The 13,702-nt window shown below is 42.1% G+C and overlaps 3 protein-coding genes across 3 annotated transcripts in view; 2 read left to right on the top strand and 1 right to left on the bottom strand.

Moving 5' to 3' along the window:
- Positions 1-13,702, top strand: part of LOC149952435 (acetylcholinesterase-like) — a 96,352-nt gene that overhangs the window by 36,457 nt on the left and 46,193 nt on the right. The window lies entirely within an intron of this gene.
- Positions 52-1,253, top strand: LOC149952440 (uncharacterized). The gene is made up of 4 exons (XM_090168536.1): positions 52-242; positions 297-392; positions 457-676; positions 741-1,253. The coding sequence occupies exons 1-4, from the start codon at positions 169-171 to the stop codon at positions 1,188-1,190; spliced, it is 840 nt and encodes a 279-aa protein (XP_090024662.1). The 5' UTR covers positions 52-168; the 3' UTR covers positions 1,191-1,253.
- IntS6 (integrator complex subunit 6) lies at positions 1,367-13,377 on the bottom strand. The gene is made up of 14 exons (XM_090168535.1): positions 13,155-13,377; positions 12,944-13,026; positions 12,784-12,861; positions 8,968-9,207; positions 7,113-7,296; positions 6,686-7,032; positions 5,357-5,642; positions 4,885-4,979; positions 4,705-4,815; positions 4,294-4,642; positions 4,073-4,209; positions 3,168-3,531; positions 2,738-3,094; positions 1,367-1,718 (listed from the first exon to the last, which is right to left on the bottom strand). The coding sequence occupies exons 1-14, from the start codon at positions 13,186-13,188 to the stop codon at positions 1,540-1,542; spliced, it is 2,844 nt and encodes a 947-aa protein (XP_090024661.1). The 5' UTR covers positions 13,189-13,377; the 3' UTR covers positions 1,367-1,539.

Below are 13,702 nucleotides of genomic sequence, written 5' to 3'. Positions count from 1 at the left end.
TTGGGAAATTCTGCGCCCCCTCTTCCTCCCTTTACACATCCGCTACGTCACATCCTTCTTTTTAAATCACTTACGAATCGCTATCGCCATCTACGAAATTTTCTGTAATTAAATTTATTTGCGATTCAAAAATTAAATGCACGTGTTTTACAACTTACAAAAAATAATATGCCACCAAAGAAAATAAACAAACCCAAAACAATAAGGAAAACGGTTTTGATGAACCCAATCCCCATAAAATGGTATAGTATGTAATTTATTGAATGAACTAAAGCTCAAATGATAATCGTTTAAAGGCCAGAAATTAAACCCAACGAAGAAACTGAAATCATAGATGAGATTGTAAAAGTAACCACAGAAGCAGCTCTTAACGAGAAGCCAATCACTCGGATGTAAGAAGTAATTTGAGGTAGTTTAATAGCGAAGGTTTTAACTGGAAAATTGTTACTTTTACAGAGAAGGAATAGTCTTAGGATTCAACGTTGTAAGCAAGCAGTTGGAAAGAAGCAAGTTATGCGCAGTTGTGGTATGCTATATGGGAAAAACTCTTCAACTAAATGAAAAACTACTACCACTTTGCGATGTGATGAGTGTTCCTGTTGTTGCCATAAAAGACAAAGTAGATGATCTTCTCAAATCATTTAGAATGAAATCCATATTAGCTCTTGGTATTCAGGTACTTATACCCAACAAAATTAGTTGGAAGGGTTTAGAACTAAAAGACTTTTCTTGCTTTGTAGAAGGAATACGCAAATCTTCACAAAAATCTAGTGCAACTGATAGCCAAATATTATAAACCACAAACAAAACCAGAAGACATAGAAAGAATAGTAATACCCCCTCCTCCTGATATTGAATTTCCACAGAATTCTGATATTAAAACTAGTAAAATAAGGCGTAATGATGACCAAATGGACTTTATAAGGCTAGATAGCAGCCTGGCTTTTCCAAAATCAGAATACCCTCCAGAACTTGATTTTTTACAAATCAAAATTTTAGATCCAAGTATTTGTGATCAACCAATAAAAATCGAACAAAACAAGAGGAAATTTGAAAATTCAAAGTCGAGTGTTTCAAATAAACATTGGAAACTTACAGAGCTTAATTTAAAGCACACCTTTCATACGCCAAGTGAGAAAAAAAGGGATAAAAAACTGAAGAAAAATAAACAAAACGTAAAAAAATTATAGATTACTTGGCAATAAAAACGAAAGACTAGTATATTAAAGGATCTGAAGATCCGTGGTATGCAATGTCAGTTTTCCCTATTTATCTTTCTTGTAATTTAAAAATAAATTCAAAAGGAAATAAAAACTATTTTGCGCATATTCAATTTTGTAGACAAATCAATTTTACTTTTCCTTGGCATGATTTTTTTTTCTTCTACTGAAAATTAAACATTTTTATGTACAATATAACGGGTACGCTGTACAATTGGGATTTTTTACATTAGTTTGGGTTTAAGAGTTAACTTTCAGCTAAAACTCTTATTTTAAAACAAGATAACTCTTAAATGTATAGTTCCTTTTACCATAAAGGTCACCTTGAACTTGTCATTCTGTCCGTTTCCACCAACCTCTGTTCAAATTGTTGCAGTTCGGTGATTAGGGTTTTCCTTTTGAATCGACTGGCTTCATTAATAACTTCGCGAACCATATAAATTCGCATTTCATTTGTCCCTTCCAAAGCTCTTAATTTGTCAAATAAACGGTCAAAATCTGTTCACCAAAAACAAAATGCAAATAAATTATATAGAAAATTTCTGTTAAAACTATGCTTTTCAACCTAATTACATTAGACAAGTTTAGTACCCGCTAGAAAATGTGTCGGTGTATAGGTAGTTAAATTGTGAGAAAACGGTTTCCCTTAACACATTCCCCCTACGCGTTTTCAAACGGGGAGGGGGCTTAAACTGTGAATTATATAACGACTTCTCTTGAATTGATTGTTTTAGTTCAAAATTTATTTAACAACTAAACTCTAAAATCTAGACCGACAACATTTACAAAAGCATAAGCTATCCATGCGCCATTTCCACCACTAATAGATGGCAGCAGCGATCGCGTGAACTCCTCACTCTACGGGCTTCCAACATAAGCTAAAATGCCGGGCTTACGATGACCTACAAATGTCTGTCTCTATAGACCAAAGAGTTTAGGTATTATTTCTATGGGTAAACCCAATTGCCCAACAAGATATTTCTTGAATGTCCATTGTACCTACTTTTAGACTTTTACCCCCTCCCCACCGAGATAAACCACGAACTTGGAAATAGGTTTTTCCATAAATTCGCTACGATTGCGAGCTGTCAAGCCTATGGACGAATTCATTAGCTATCATTAGTAGGAGCGCTGGGGAAGCATTGTAGAAGTTGGGGAAAAACACACTAAATAAAAAGGCCAAGTAATTTTATGGAAAGGGCTATTTCTTTATGGGGCGCTGAAACCTTGAGACGAATAATTACTGGAAACGAAACCTAAAGGCGCGCTTGATGCTTTTACGGCAGTGCCGTAGTGTCGAGTATTTGAAAGATTTCTATCCAAATACTAAATACCTGCCCAATATTAGCGGACGACGTTAGGCCTAGCGTTCTTAGCTCGTCACTGTCGTCAAAGCTTACATAATTGGTCCATGCTTTTGACTAGGCATTACTAATTATTCGTCCAAGCTGAAACTAAATTTTCGATTGCCAAAAAAAGTTCCCACCCATAGGTCATAAAAATGAAAATATTCTTACTTCTACCAGGTCGTCTGACTTCCTTGAAGAGGGCTTGACGCGCTTGCACATGGTCGTTCCGGCTTTGAAGACAGAGCAAGAAACTGGGCACATTTCTGCCATTGAGATCGTTGCTGTTCACCAACAAGTCCGATTTGTGATTGACCTCTACGTTATTGGTCAAAACGGGGGACACGACCGAATCGTGGTTAACCCAATCAAGCACGTGATTGCTGTTCGCATTGTTCAACAACAAACTATTGTTCGACAAAGCGTTACTACTGTTACTGATTACCGGCACCAGCGGATGAACCTCGATGGGTTCTACGCTGTTGGTCGTTGGTAGCTTGTCCAAGGGATACCAATCCGTGACCGGTTCTGGTTAGGAGAAAAATGGGACGTCGAGATGAAAATCAAGAAGGCAAATAGGAACGCGACCTGATCCACTTACCCAATACGGGAGGTCCTCTTCTACTTTCCTGAGTTTGAGATTCGGAGGCGGGGGTCGGAATGTCCCCAGCAAGGGGAGTCGTGGAAGGCACCGGGGTAGTGGCGGCGGGCGGCGTGGAGGGGGGCGTTAAAACGGGAATACCGGAAGGAACGGGAGAAGGGCTTGAAGGAGGGGAGGGCCGCCCGTTCACCATGGGCGATGGGGTCGGCGGTTTGCGGATCGGGAAATCTTTGGGCAAGGGCCCTGGTCTTCTTTTCGCCCTCGGAGAACCGGGAGGTGACTCCGAAGCGCTTCTTTTGAGTCCCCTAGGTGATTGGGACGAGTTCCCGCCGACCAAGTCATCGGCTTCGTCGACCATCATTCTCTGTAAAAGTTAGTAAAAATGGTAACAATGCTGTAGGGTTTGCTCATGCGGACGCGTCGGTTTCAGGGTCATGTAGACATTTCGGGCCCCGGGGCTAATTATTATGCCCCCCCCCCCACAAATTATGTCATCGCAGTTCCTTCTAAAGGGGGGAGGGGGTGCTGGTAATCCGAAGGGCCCCTAAAAGGCAACCTTCCGGGCCCCGTGGATTTCGCCCCTCCTGCCCCACCCCGCAAATTATATCATCGCAGGCCCTTCTATCTGAAATTTTCAAGGGAGGGGAGGGTGCTAGTAAGCCGATGGGCCCCTTGCCCCCTCCCTTCTGCACGGCCCTGATCGGTTTCCGGTTTTTGGGGAATGAAATCCACTCCTGACGTCACAAGCTGTCGAGCTAATAGGGGAGCGACAACTCGACATCTTGTGACGCAGAACGCCCTTGCGTAGTTCACGTTTTTCCTCTTAGAAATAAAACGGGCGACATCACAGCGAATGAGCCCCCCTTAATTTCCACCACAATGTCAAAGGTCAAAGAGACGTTTACCTTTTCGATTTTGAAGGGGTTGCCGAACATATGTTGTCTGACCGGCGTGGACTCAATTTCCCGTAACGGAGTTGGAACCCTCTTTAAGTACTCCTGGTAATTGCCCATTTGACTAACAGGCAGACTATGTAATTGATCTAAAAAGAGAACGTCCAATCTATGAACGGACGGGGCCAAACCAAAACGATATTGACAACGTAATTAGCGAAAGGCGCACTCACCGTCGTCTTGCAACCTCGTTTGCGCCACGGACGTTTGCAAGTAGTTGGCTCGAAGTCGGGCGATGTGGTCCAACAGATGGCGCCGGGGAATGTCGAACGGATTCCTGTAGCTCTCCGTTTTGATTTCTCGGTTCCTGATGGCGAGCACGAAACCCGAAAAATCGTTCAGCTCCGACCTCAAGTCGGAGAAGCGTTCGGCGATGGCTGGATTCGAAGTCAAGGTCATTTCGCTGACCTTGGAAGAGGATAGACGTTGAGAGCAGGACGTTGGCCCGATCCGAATACTGTCTGGTACCATCGACTTCCCCGTCCCCACCGACGCTACTAATTTATCAAATTCCGCTTTGGCCTATCAAACGTAAGAACAACTCAAATCGTGATGCCCAAGGTCGACTCGATTCAAAAGCCTACCTGATTTTTTAACCTTTTCAAATAATTTAAGACATTGTAGTTCAAGCAGTTCTCCAGATTATCGGGTATTAAGTTAGGGGCTCCCATTCTTTGGAGCGCTCTTTTAAGCGGCTAAGGAATCAAATATTTAAATAAGGACATCATTGAGACGTTTAAATTCTGTAATGAAGGAAAACTGACCCCGGCGTAATAAAGTGGCATGTATTTTAAGTAACCCTCAAACTGCTGTTTCCACTCCCTCGTCGGTTTGCAACGGTGGATTTTAAATAGTTCGTCTAATTAGTAAACAACAGTGTTAAATTCTGGGCAAGGCTTAATCATTGAGTTGGGAATATTAATCTAGAGGTCCAATCGAAACGTCGGATTTCAGTATTTCGCGAAACAAGTTTTAAAAAAATAAGAATACTACCGTCTGCTCCCAAATTACGAGAAAACTTTATCATTCTACCCGTGGCGCCTTCTAAATAAGACGCATTTTCCGGCAATTTTTTTTCAAAAATAATGGATGGCGCCACGGGTCATATGATAACGTTTCCTCGTCATTTTAGAGGAGACGGCACATTCGTAATTTTCAAAAACTTGTTTGATTTGATTGGATCTCTAGATTAATATTCCCAACTCAATGGGATTAATATGTCAAACCCAAAGTTACCTAATAGCGGCAATAAAACCGGGTAATTGTAAGGCATGACGAAGAGGTTGACGCAAGATAAGTTGGTGCTGGCCTTGAGGTATCCGAAAGGTTGTCCCATCTCGCTGTTCTTATGGCTGTTGGTGACGAAGACTTGCCAGGCGACGGTGGGTTGTTTACGCGACAAAATGTACTGGGTTAGGGGACTCGGTTCCAGTTCGTATTTGTCGAAGGGCAAGTTCTCAATGACCATGGCTTCACTGTTATTGCACGTGAATTTTACCACAGGATGGGCGGAACGTGGTGGCTGTCAAAGAAAATCCATATATTGTTTATTGCAATACAGAATTGAATTAGGTGTGTTACAAACACAGCACCCCCACACTAGGAGAACGCAACCCGTCCAAAGTCGTGGATTTTCTGGTGTACAGTTTTCATTGGTTAGATTATTTAGCGCCTGCTGCCGTCGGAAAGGGAAAATTCGGAAATTGTTTTCCCCCTTTCCGTAAAACGTTCAGCGTAAAGGTTCGTCCAATGAAATTTGTAGACAACACTGAGGTCGCGTGTTTAAAGGCTAGCTGCGTTCTCTTTGTGTGGGTGCTGTGTTTGCTACTACTAGGTTTAAGGTTGAGCGTAGTTTAGCGGCGAATAACTTTTTTTTTTTCACTTTAAAAGTGGTAAGGGTTCAGTTGCAACACTGCCATAGTTTGAATATTTATGACTGCAAAGTTCCCAAAAGCCAATCTCTTTAGGCCGTCCGATAAGATACGAAAGCAGTCAGTTAAGTGAAGGGGTTAGAGCCCTTTAAACCGTTCACAAGCTATAATGGATGCGTCTAATTTATTTACGAGCCATTTGAATTAGCTTCCTATAAACGGGGAAGTAGCCCGCTACGGGGGAAGCTACTGTATTTATAATGTCATTACAAGGAAATTGCGCACTGTGGAATTATTGATCGGCTTTGCTTTTGACACGCTGGCTATATTTACGCTTCGCGTATAACTCATCTCCGAGAATAAATTTCCAAACGTTTATTGCTTAATCGAAGCCTAGAATCGCCTTCCCCCCTCTTAGTAGCCCCCCCCCTGGAAATCTAAGTTCGTACGCCAATTTCACCAAGACAAAAGAGACTTCGGGGGGAGGTAATTAAGTAAGGCTATCTAAAAGATCTGATTAGAAACTTCTTACGCGTGGATAACGCGATAGAAGTTAATACAGTGGGAAGAGGGAACATTTCGCTAATCTTACCAAGTTTCTACTTTTTATTGTTAACTCAAAAGTATTAGTTTGATAGGTTGAAGGATGGCTGGTTGGACGCAAAAATGTAGAAAAAGGAATAAGCGAACTTACCAACGCCGGACTTTGAAGGTCTGGCCAAAACGACTCCGGGATTGGCCAATGGCCGACCGAATAACCTTTTTGCGCTGACCTTTGCACGTATATTAACTTCCTGCACCGATGCCACGGTTGAGGCACGACTGGTCCGTTATTTAAAGAGCTGCCACCACTGTTCGTCGCATTTCGCGCGCTGTTATTTTTGGCGTCCACTTCGATCACGTCCCCGTCTACGTTATTCGGGGGCGGGGGTTCTAGACCCACCATCTCGAAGTTTATCACAACACCGCCTTGCACCTTCTGCACTAGCGATTCCAAACACTGCATTAAAGTTCGCTGAGAAGACACCGCGTACGACCGCCCTGCGTGTCAGAATTGTGGACGGTTTAACGTTTTATCGGATATCATTATGTACTTAACTTAACCAATCTCTAGAACGTACCTCCGGTAGCGTCACACATATCTTCGACCGGCGAATTATCCGTGGGCACAACGGTGTTGGCGTCCCTGTCGCTAGATGGCGTACCGCTAAGTCTTAAAACGAGGGCGAAAAGACGTTGGTCCCAACGAAAGGGTTCCTTGGTTAATTCCGAACCGGGCATGTTAGAATGCATGGGGAGATTCAACTGAAACGAAAATACGGATTGAAGGACATTCTGAAAGGGTACCACCGGCGATTCCCGCTAGAGCTCCGGAAATAAGGATGGAGAAATCCCCCTATATGATTGGTCGGATCTGTTATTACGACTAACCAAAGATAATACCCTAGATTCGAAATCACTGCCAAAAGGGTTTACCCATTTTCCTGCCGGCACTCCGAAAAAATTTGCTCCATAGTTTACAGTAGCGGCGCTAAGGGTGCGCTGAAGTGGGCTTTAGCCCCCCTGCATTTCTGAGAGGGGCCACATACCTATATTCAAAGGGCCACATATTTATAATTAAGAGGCCACATATTTGAATTTATGAATTTTCTTTATCTCTAGAAATTTCTTTTATAGCCAAGAAACGTTTTTCTGGGAAAAAAAATCTTTGAAAATCAATTCGTTTACTCAAGAAGATAGTAGACCATAAACAGATAGATAAATAATAATAATCAATCATTATATTATTATTATAATCAAAAAAGGCCGAGTACTCGAGAAGGAGCCTTTCACGTGGATACTTCAAACGCCGGTGTGGCCCTTTTAGCCAGCTAGGAGCAAACAAACACAGCACCCCACACAAGGAGAACGCAATCCGTCAAAAGTCGTGCATTTACTTGCGTACAGTTTTCATTGGTTAGACGCTTTAGCGCCTGCGGCCGTCGGAAGGGGAAAATTGGGAAATTGTCTTCCCCCCCGCCCGTAAAACGTTCAGCGTAAATGTTCGTCCAATGAAATTTGTACACAACACTGCGTTCGCGTGTTTAAAGGCTAGCTGCGTTCTCCTTGTGTTTGTTGCTCCTAGTTAGCCATTAACTGAGATTGGAACCGACGTTTCAATAAAAAAAAACTTTATTCTTGCAACTTAGAGAGCCCTTATTTCTGGCCGAGAAGTCCAACATTCGTACAAATCCCGTACACTTGAGAGAAAAATTATTTTAGAAATCTTTAAATCAATTTGAAAATCCCGAAATCTGGTCGAATGTTAGATCCAAAATCTCGAAATCAGCCCAAAAAAAGGAGTTATCAACACGAAAATTGAGCTCTAAAATCTCAAAATCAGTTTCTGATTTCTAAAATCGCTTTGAGATTCCCAACTACCGTACCCAAATTTGTCAAATGTCAGACCCCTTGTTAGCAAAGCAGGGTTCGAAAATAAAAAACCCGAACGAAAAAACCCAGTGGGTTATTTGGGACCCACCCACCTCAGAATAAACCCACTTTAAAATCTCATATTTTACATGAAAAACCGACTCGCTCAATGTGCAATGGCCACTGAAATATATATCCTTAGACTGAATTGCAATGCTATACAAACTTTACAAAGTTAACTGGCTTGTTAACTTGAAACTTAAAACTTGGTTCTTCTACCATTAAAAACCCACTGGGTTGGGTTGCCGGGTTTTTTCGAACCCAGTCTAAGCAAAGACCGTAAGAGTACTTCACACGTCCAGGGCAGCGGCGTAGCTGAGAACTCAGAGGCCCCCCCGCAAAAATCTCTATGAGGCCCCCTATATAATTTTTTTTATGGTTAGCTGGTTACCCCCGAAGCTCGAGGCCCCCCTTGAAGCTCGAGGCCCCCCCGCACCGCGGGCCCTGCGGACCATCAGCTACGCCACTGGTCCAAGGTGAGTGGAGGAATCGGTGAAATCTTACCCCTTCGTGTACTCCGTGGGAACTGCTGAGTCTCCCGCCGTCGGTGATGATAATGATGATGGAAGGTTCCAGGTAAAAGGGACATCGTCCCTGGCCGTAAGTATCGATGCCGGTTTGCATGCGGTTGACGTTCAAGAGGTCGAAGGCGTTCTTCAAGGCCGCCCCGAGCGTGGTCATCCCCAGCGATTGCAGGTTCTTCAACTCGGTCATGAACGTGGCGTGACTCTCCTTCCATCCCGCCTAGAAATCAAACGTTCAAGAATATCAAATCAAAGAGTTCAAACTAATAAGGAGACATCCCGAGGTGTGTCAGAATTTATAGCCCGGTGTACCTAGTAACAAAGACCATACCACCGGAGGCCTATCATCATAGTGCCCTACGCCAGCGTCCCCCGAGCCCGAACAGGTGACAAATCCAGCATGGGTAGCGGAACCCTACTACTGATGGTCGCACCTTTGACTCAAGCCACTCAACCCAGCAGAAGGTGCAGCAATGGGTGGACCAGTCCCCACTTCGCGCACAGCAGTGGGATTTAGAATGGATGCTATAGCAACTCCAGCCGACACCCTACCTACGTAGGTAAGGAGCCAAACCCTTTGGAGAGAGCTCCTAAAGGGGAACGACGAGCACACAGCGGCCCAAGTAACCCGGCACAGCTGGCACCGGAGATCCCGGTGGGTTCCAAAAGGCCGGGAAACAGGACCGCCGTGCCCAGACATCCCGAGGTGTATCTCCTCGCTAGTTTGAAAAAATCGGGGGTTCAGTAGACCTTCATGTACCCTGAGAGCTCCTAAAGGGAAAGGTTTCAAAGGTCATTCGTGTTGCCATGGCAACGAAAATTTTTTTCACAACTCAAGTTTAAACTTTCTCTACGTAAAATAGCATGGGAAAGTCACAGTTTGCCATTTTCACAAAATTAAACAATTAAAACAAATGAGACTTGGCACTCCGTAGCTTTGGCCATGGCCGCCATTGTGGTCATATTTTTCTCCCCACGATAAAAACTATTGAAAAAAAACTGTGACGTAGCACTGCCAAGTCCCTATTGAGTAAAATCGATGAAATTGGGTACAATCAATAAAATATTAGCCTGGTTCGATCCCAGCTTGTGGCACTGGGCGGAAACTCGGAACAACTACTTCCGCGTTGAGTTTGCAAGTTCTCTGCAGTGGCGTAGCCAGAAATTCCTCAAGGGGGGGGGCGGGGTCGAGGTATATGAATGTTAAGAGTGGGGTCGAGAAGGGGGTGGAAATTTAGTACAGTCAAAGGTGGACCCAAGGGGGGGTTTGGACACGGAAACCACCCCCCCTTGTCTACGCCACTGGTTTAAGGGGGTTGACCCCCGAGTACTTCGGTTTCCCCTTCCATAAAAACTTGTGGAGGTTAACGGTAAATTATAGTTAGTGTAGGGAGCTGTTGGCTCGCGTGGCGTGAAGCTCTTGCCGCCACCACCATCCTACGCATTGTAACCCGGCCACCTGAATTAATGGCTTTAAAAGTCGCTTGATGACTTAGTAATGAAAAGTAATGTAAAAATGACTTTGAAGATTTTAGTGCACCACTATAAACTTAATACAGGGTTGCCACAAAATTTTCATATTCAAATTCCCTGACCTTTTTAAGAGATTTCCCCTGTTTTATATTTTACTATTATCAGAAGTTAATAAATTTGTATGGGCTTATATTTCAGTAAAAAGGTTAAATTACTGTCAAAAATCTAGAGTAAAATTAACTTCAAAAAGTATCAATATAAAATTGAATTCCCTGACTTTTTACAAATTCTTTAAGTTCCCAGACTTTTTAGGCCCATTTTTAAATTCCCTAACTTTTCCCTGACGTATGGCAACCAAAGTGGCTTTAAACTTAATCTACATAGACGAAGAACTATGGTTTAGCTACTGAGTACAAACTAGTAGTTTATCTTTTTATGTTAAGTCAGGTTGATAAAGAATGAAAAAAAAAAGATTTAGAATAACTTCTTTCAGAAACGAAGCTACTGCTGATAAGTCAATTTTACATTTGGATTCAGTGATTTATCATTATTGAGCCAAAGTGCTATTTTCAGTTTTGAAAGCGTTTAATTTGAAATTGGGGTTTCCCTAGAGCTAAGCTGCAGAATTAAATTCTTTACCGTCGTTACCTGGAAGCTACACCCAGCGCCAAGTTCGTTTGCGGCGTACGTGCGAACTTTATAAACGGGTCGATAATATTTCTAGTGTCAACGAGAATCGCAGCCCCTTTAATTGCTATTTACTAAAGGCAGCGTTGCCAGATCCTGAAAATCAAATTATGTCTACCAAAGCCCAGGGCTGGCGCTAGGATTTTCGGACCCCAGGTAATTTTTACTCCAAAATTTGTTTTTTTTTTTGGAAATAGTCAGATAGTTTTAGTTAGGCACCCGTTCCGGTGGCCCCTTTCGGAGGCCCGGGCCCGGGGTACTTTTGCCCCGCTTACCCCCCCCCCCCCCTAACGCCGGCCCTGCCAAAGCCAGGAAATTATCGATTTCAGAAAAATGATTGTACGTTTGAAATTTTCGGTAAATTCCAATTTTGTCGAAATATTGATCTTCAAATTATATATATAGGTGAAATCAAATAACAATTATAAATTAGTTTTAACACGCCATCGAAATTATCGTCTAAAAATCGTCGTACGGTCCTAAAATTGAGAATTATCGACGTATACGACAATCATCGTACGTCTGGCAACGCTGCCGAGATTACAAAGGATTCACTTCCTCCTGATTAAGTTGGTCAAATCGAGAACTTACAATTGATTAAAAAAGCGTTTGTATGGGTAAAGGTTGCCAACAATATCTTCAGATTCAAATAATCTGATTTCCCTGACCATCGTTAGGCAAAAATTTTAACTTCCTATTTTACTTTTATCACAAGTTACTGAATTTTCCTCAGCTTAATATATTTTAGTTTAAAACTGACTCTTCAGTTTATGTTTCAACGAAACAAATTCGTCGTCACGTTTATAAACCTTATTTTATTATATATTGCCTTCATAAAATTTTCAATATAAATTTAAATCCCCTGACTTTTTAGGCCTATTTTAAAATTCCTTGAGCTGTGGCCACCCTGATATACTTATCGATGACATAGGATTCTAAATTGTACTTTGTAAGCTACGTGATTTTCATGGGAGGTAGCTTCGAGTTGGTTTAAAAAAATAAGTTTTGAACACGGAAGAGTCCATATAGAGTAATTCGGAAAAGGCAATAAAATCTTCCTCGTAGAAATGTACGAAGTGTCCCGTCCGCGTTACCAAAGCGAATTAACGAATAAAAAGGTGTTATAGAGCTTATCTTGTCCATTACAGTACAGTTACGAGGGGTTTGATCCGGCATTCGAAGAAAATGACAACCTCCCTTGTCACTGAAAGGAACCTATTATCAAGCTTGAACGCGACTCGCTCATTCTCCTGGTATTTACGCTTAGAGCTAACCGCCAAGTGATTCAAGGTTTCCCGACGCCTCCGCGAATGACCCCCCTCCGAAGAAAAATAGACTATTCCACACACTACGCAGCGCCACCAACCGGGACTGATAAATTAACCCACAATTCCTCGCGATAGAAAAATGGCGGATGGTGACGGTTTGCTTTGCTAAATAAGGCTAATCAATTTTTGGAATTATTGTAGCAAAAGGAATAAAATTTGAAGCTAATCTTGAACCATTTTTGTAACGACTAGAATCGCTTTCGGGAAAAGTGAACTAAAGGCACGTCTATTGGTTATTTTAAAAGGATTATGAAAGTTCTGGCCTATTCAACGTCGGCAAAAAAAAACGCCTTTCATGATTTTTTCACCTTTATGTTTGCTGGCGGTTCTTCAAATGTTAAAAGCATATATCTATCGCCTCGGCTCGCCGAATCGCGCTGTCTAATCTGAAATGAATAAAAATTAAAACGATTTTTACCGAATTTTACAATCCGTATATTTATGGACGAATTTTAGAGCGTTTTCTACCTTAATAAATTTCTCAACCGCATCTTTACCGACATCCAAAAGTGTGGGTCTCGCGCCGAAGAACGTTTTTTGATTCATCGAAGCTGACCAAGAATATAATATATTTATAATTTATTCAGAGGTTTATAATCACAACGTCCGCGATTTTTGGCGGGTTCAGACCCACTACGGACGGCGACTAATTATAAACTTATGATAAATTATAATATACCTGACGTGTCTATGAGGAATAATATGATCGTCATGTCCGATTATTAATATAATTTGAATCTAATAAAAAATTGTGTCTTCCTAAATTCGCGTCAGACAAAAAAAAATCCCCGACTACCCAAGAATATAAAACAACAAAAGTTCTTCCTGGGAAACCATCGCTCCGCTACTTTCTGTCTCCGCGTCTAAATTCATTCTGAAAGCTCCTCGAGACCCGCAAGTTTGCCACGTCACGTGACCAAGGAGTCCATTATACAGGCGCTAAGTCTAGCCAATCAAACGGGACCCTTAGAAAAACTAAGGAGCGCCCCAAACGGTGGATTTTTGTAAACGGTGTAAAAATTAGTGAAAGCATTTCGATCTTGTTCTCGTAGGAAGTATAAATTGTAGGTCAGCAATTCGCATCGAAGAAAACTAAAACGCGAAAAATGTAGGTATGTTACGGGTAAAATAGGTTACATTACGTATTAAAAAGCTGGAAAAATGTAAGAAAAATTAGCATGACAGACTTAGGCCTATTTCGAAAGTTACTCGATTCTGCTTAACTGG

Source organism: Leiobunum rupestre, chromosome 3 (genome assembly GCF_980474605.1).
Source record: "Leiobunum rupestre chromosome 3, qqLeiRupe1.1.hap1, whole genome shotgun sequence".
NCBI classification, from domain to species: Eukaryota; Metazoa; Arthropoda; class Arachnida; order Opiliones; family Sclerosomatidae; genus Leiobunum; species Leiobunum rupestre.
The sequence above is the reverse complement of the archived record's forward strand: the minus strand, read 5'-3'. Positions and strand labels throughout refer to the sequence as shown.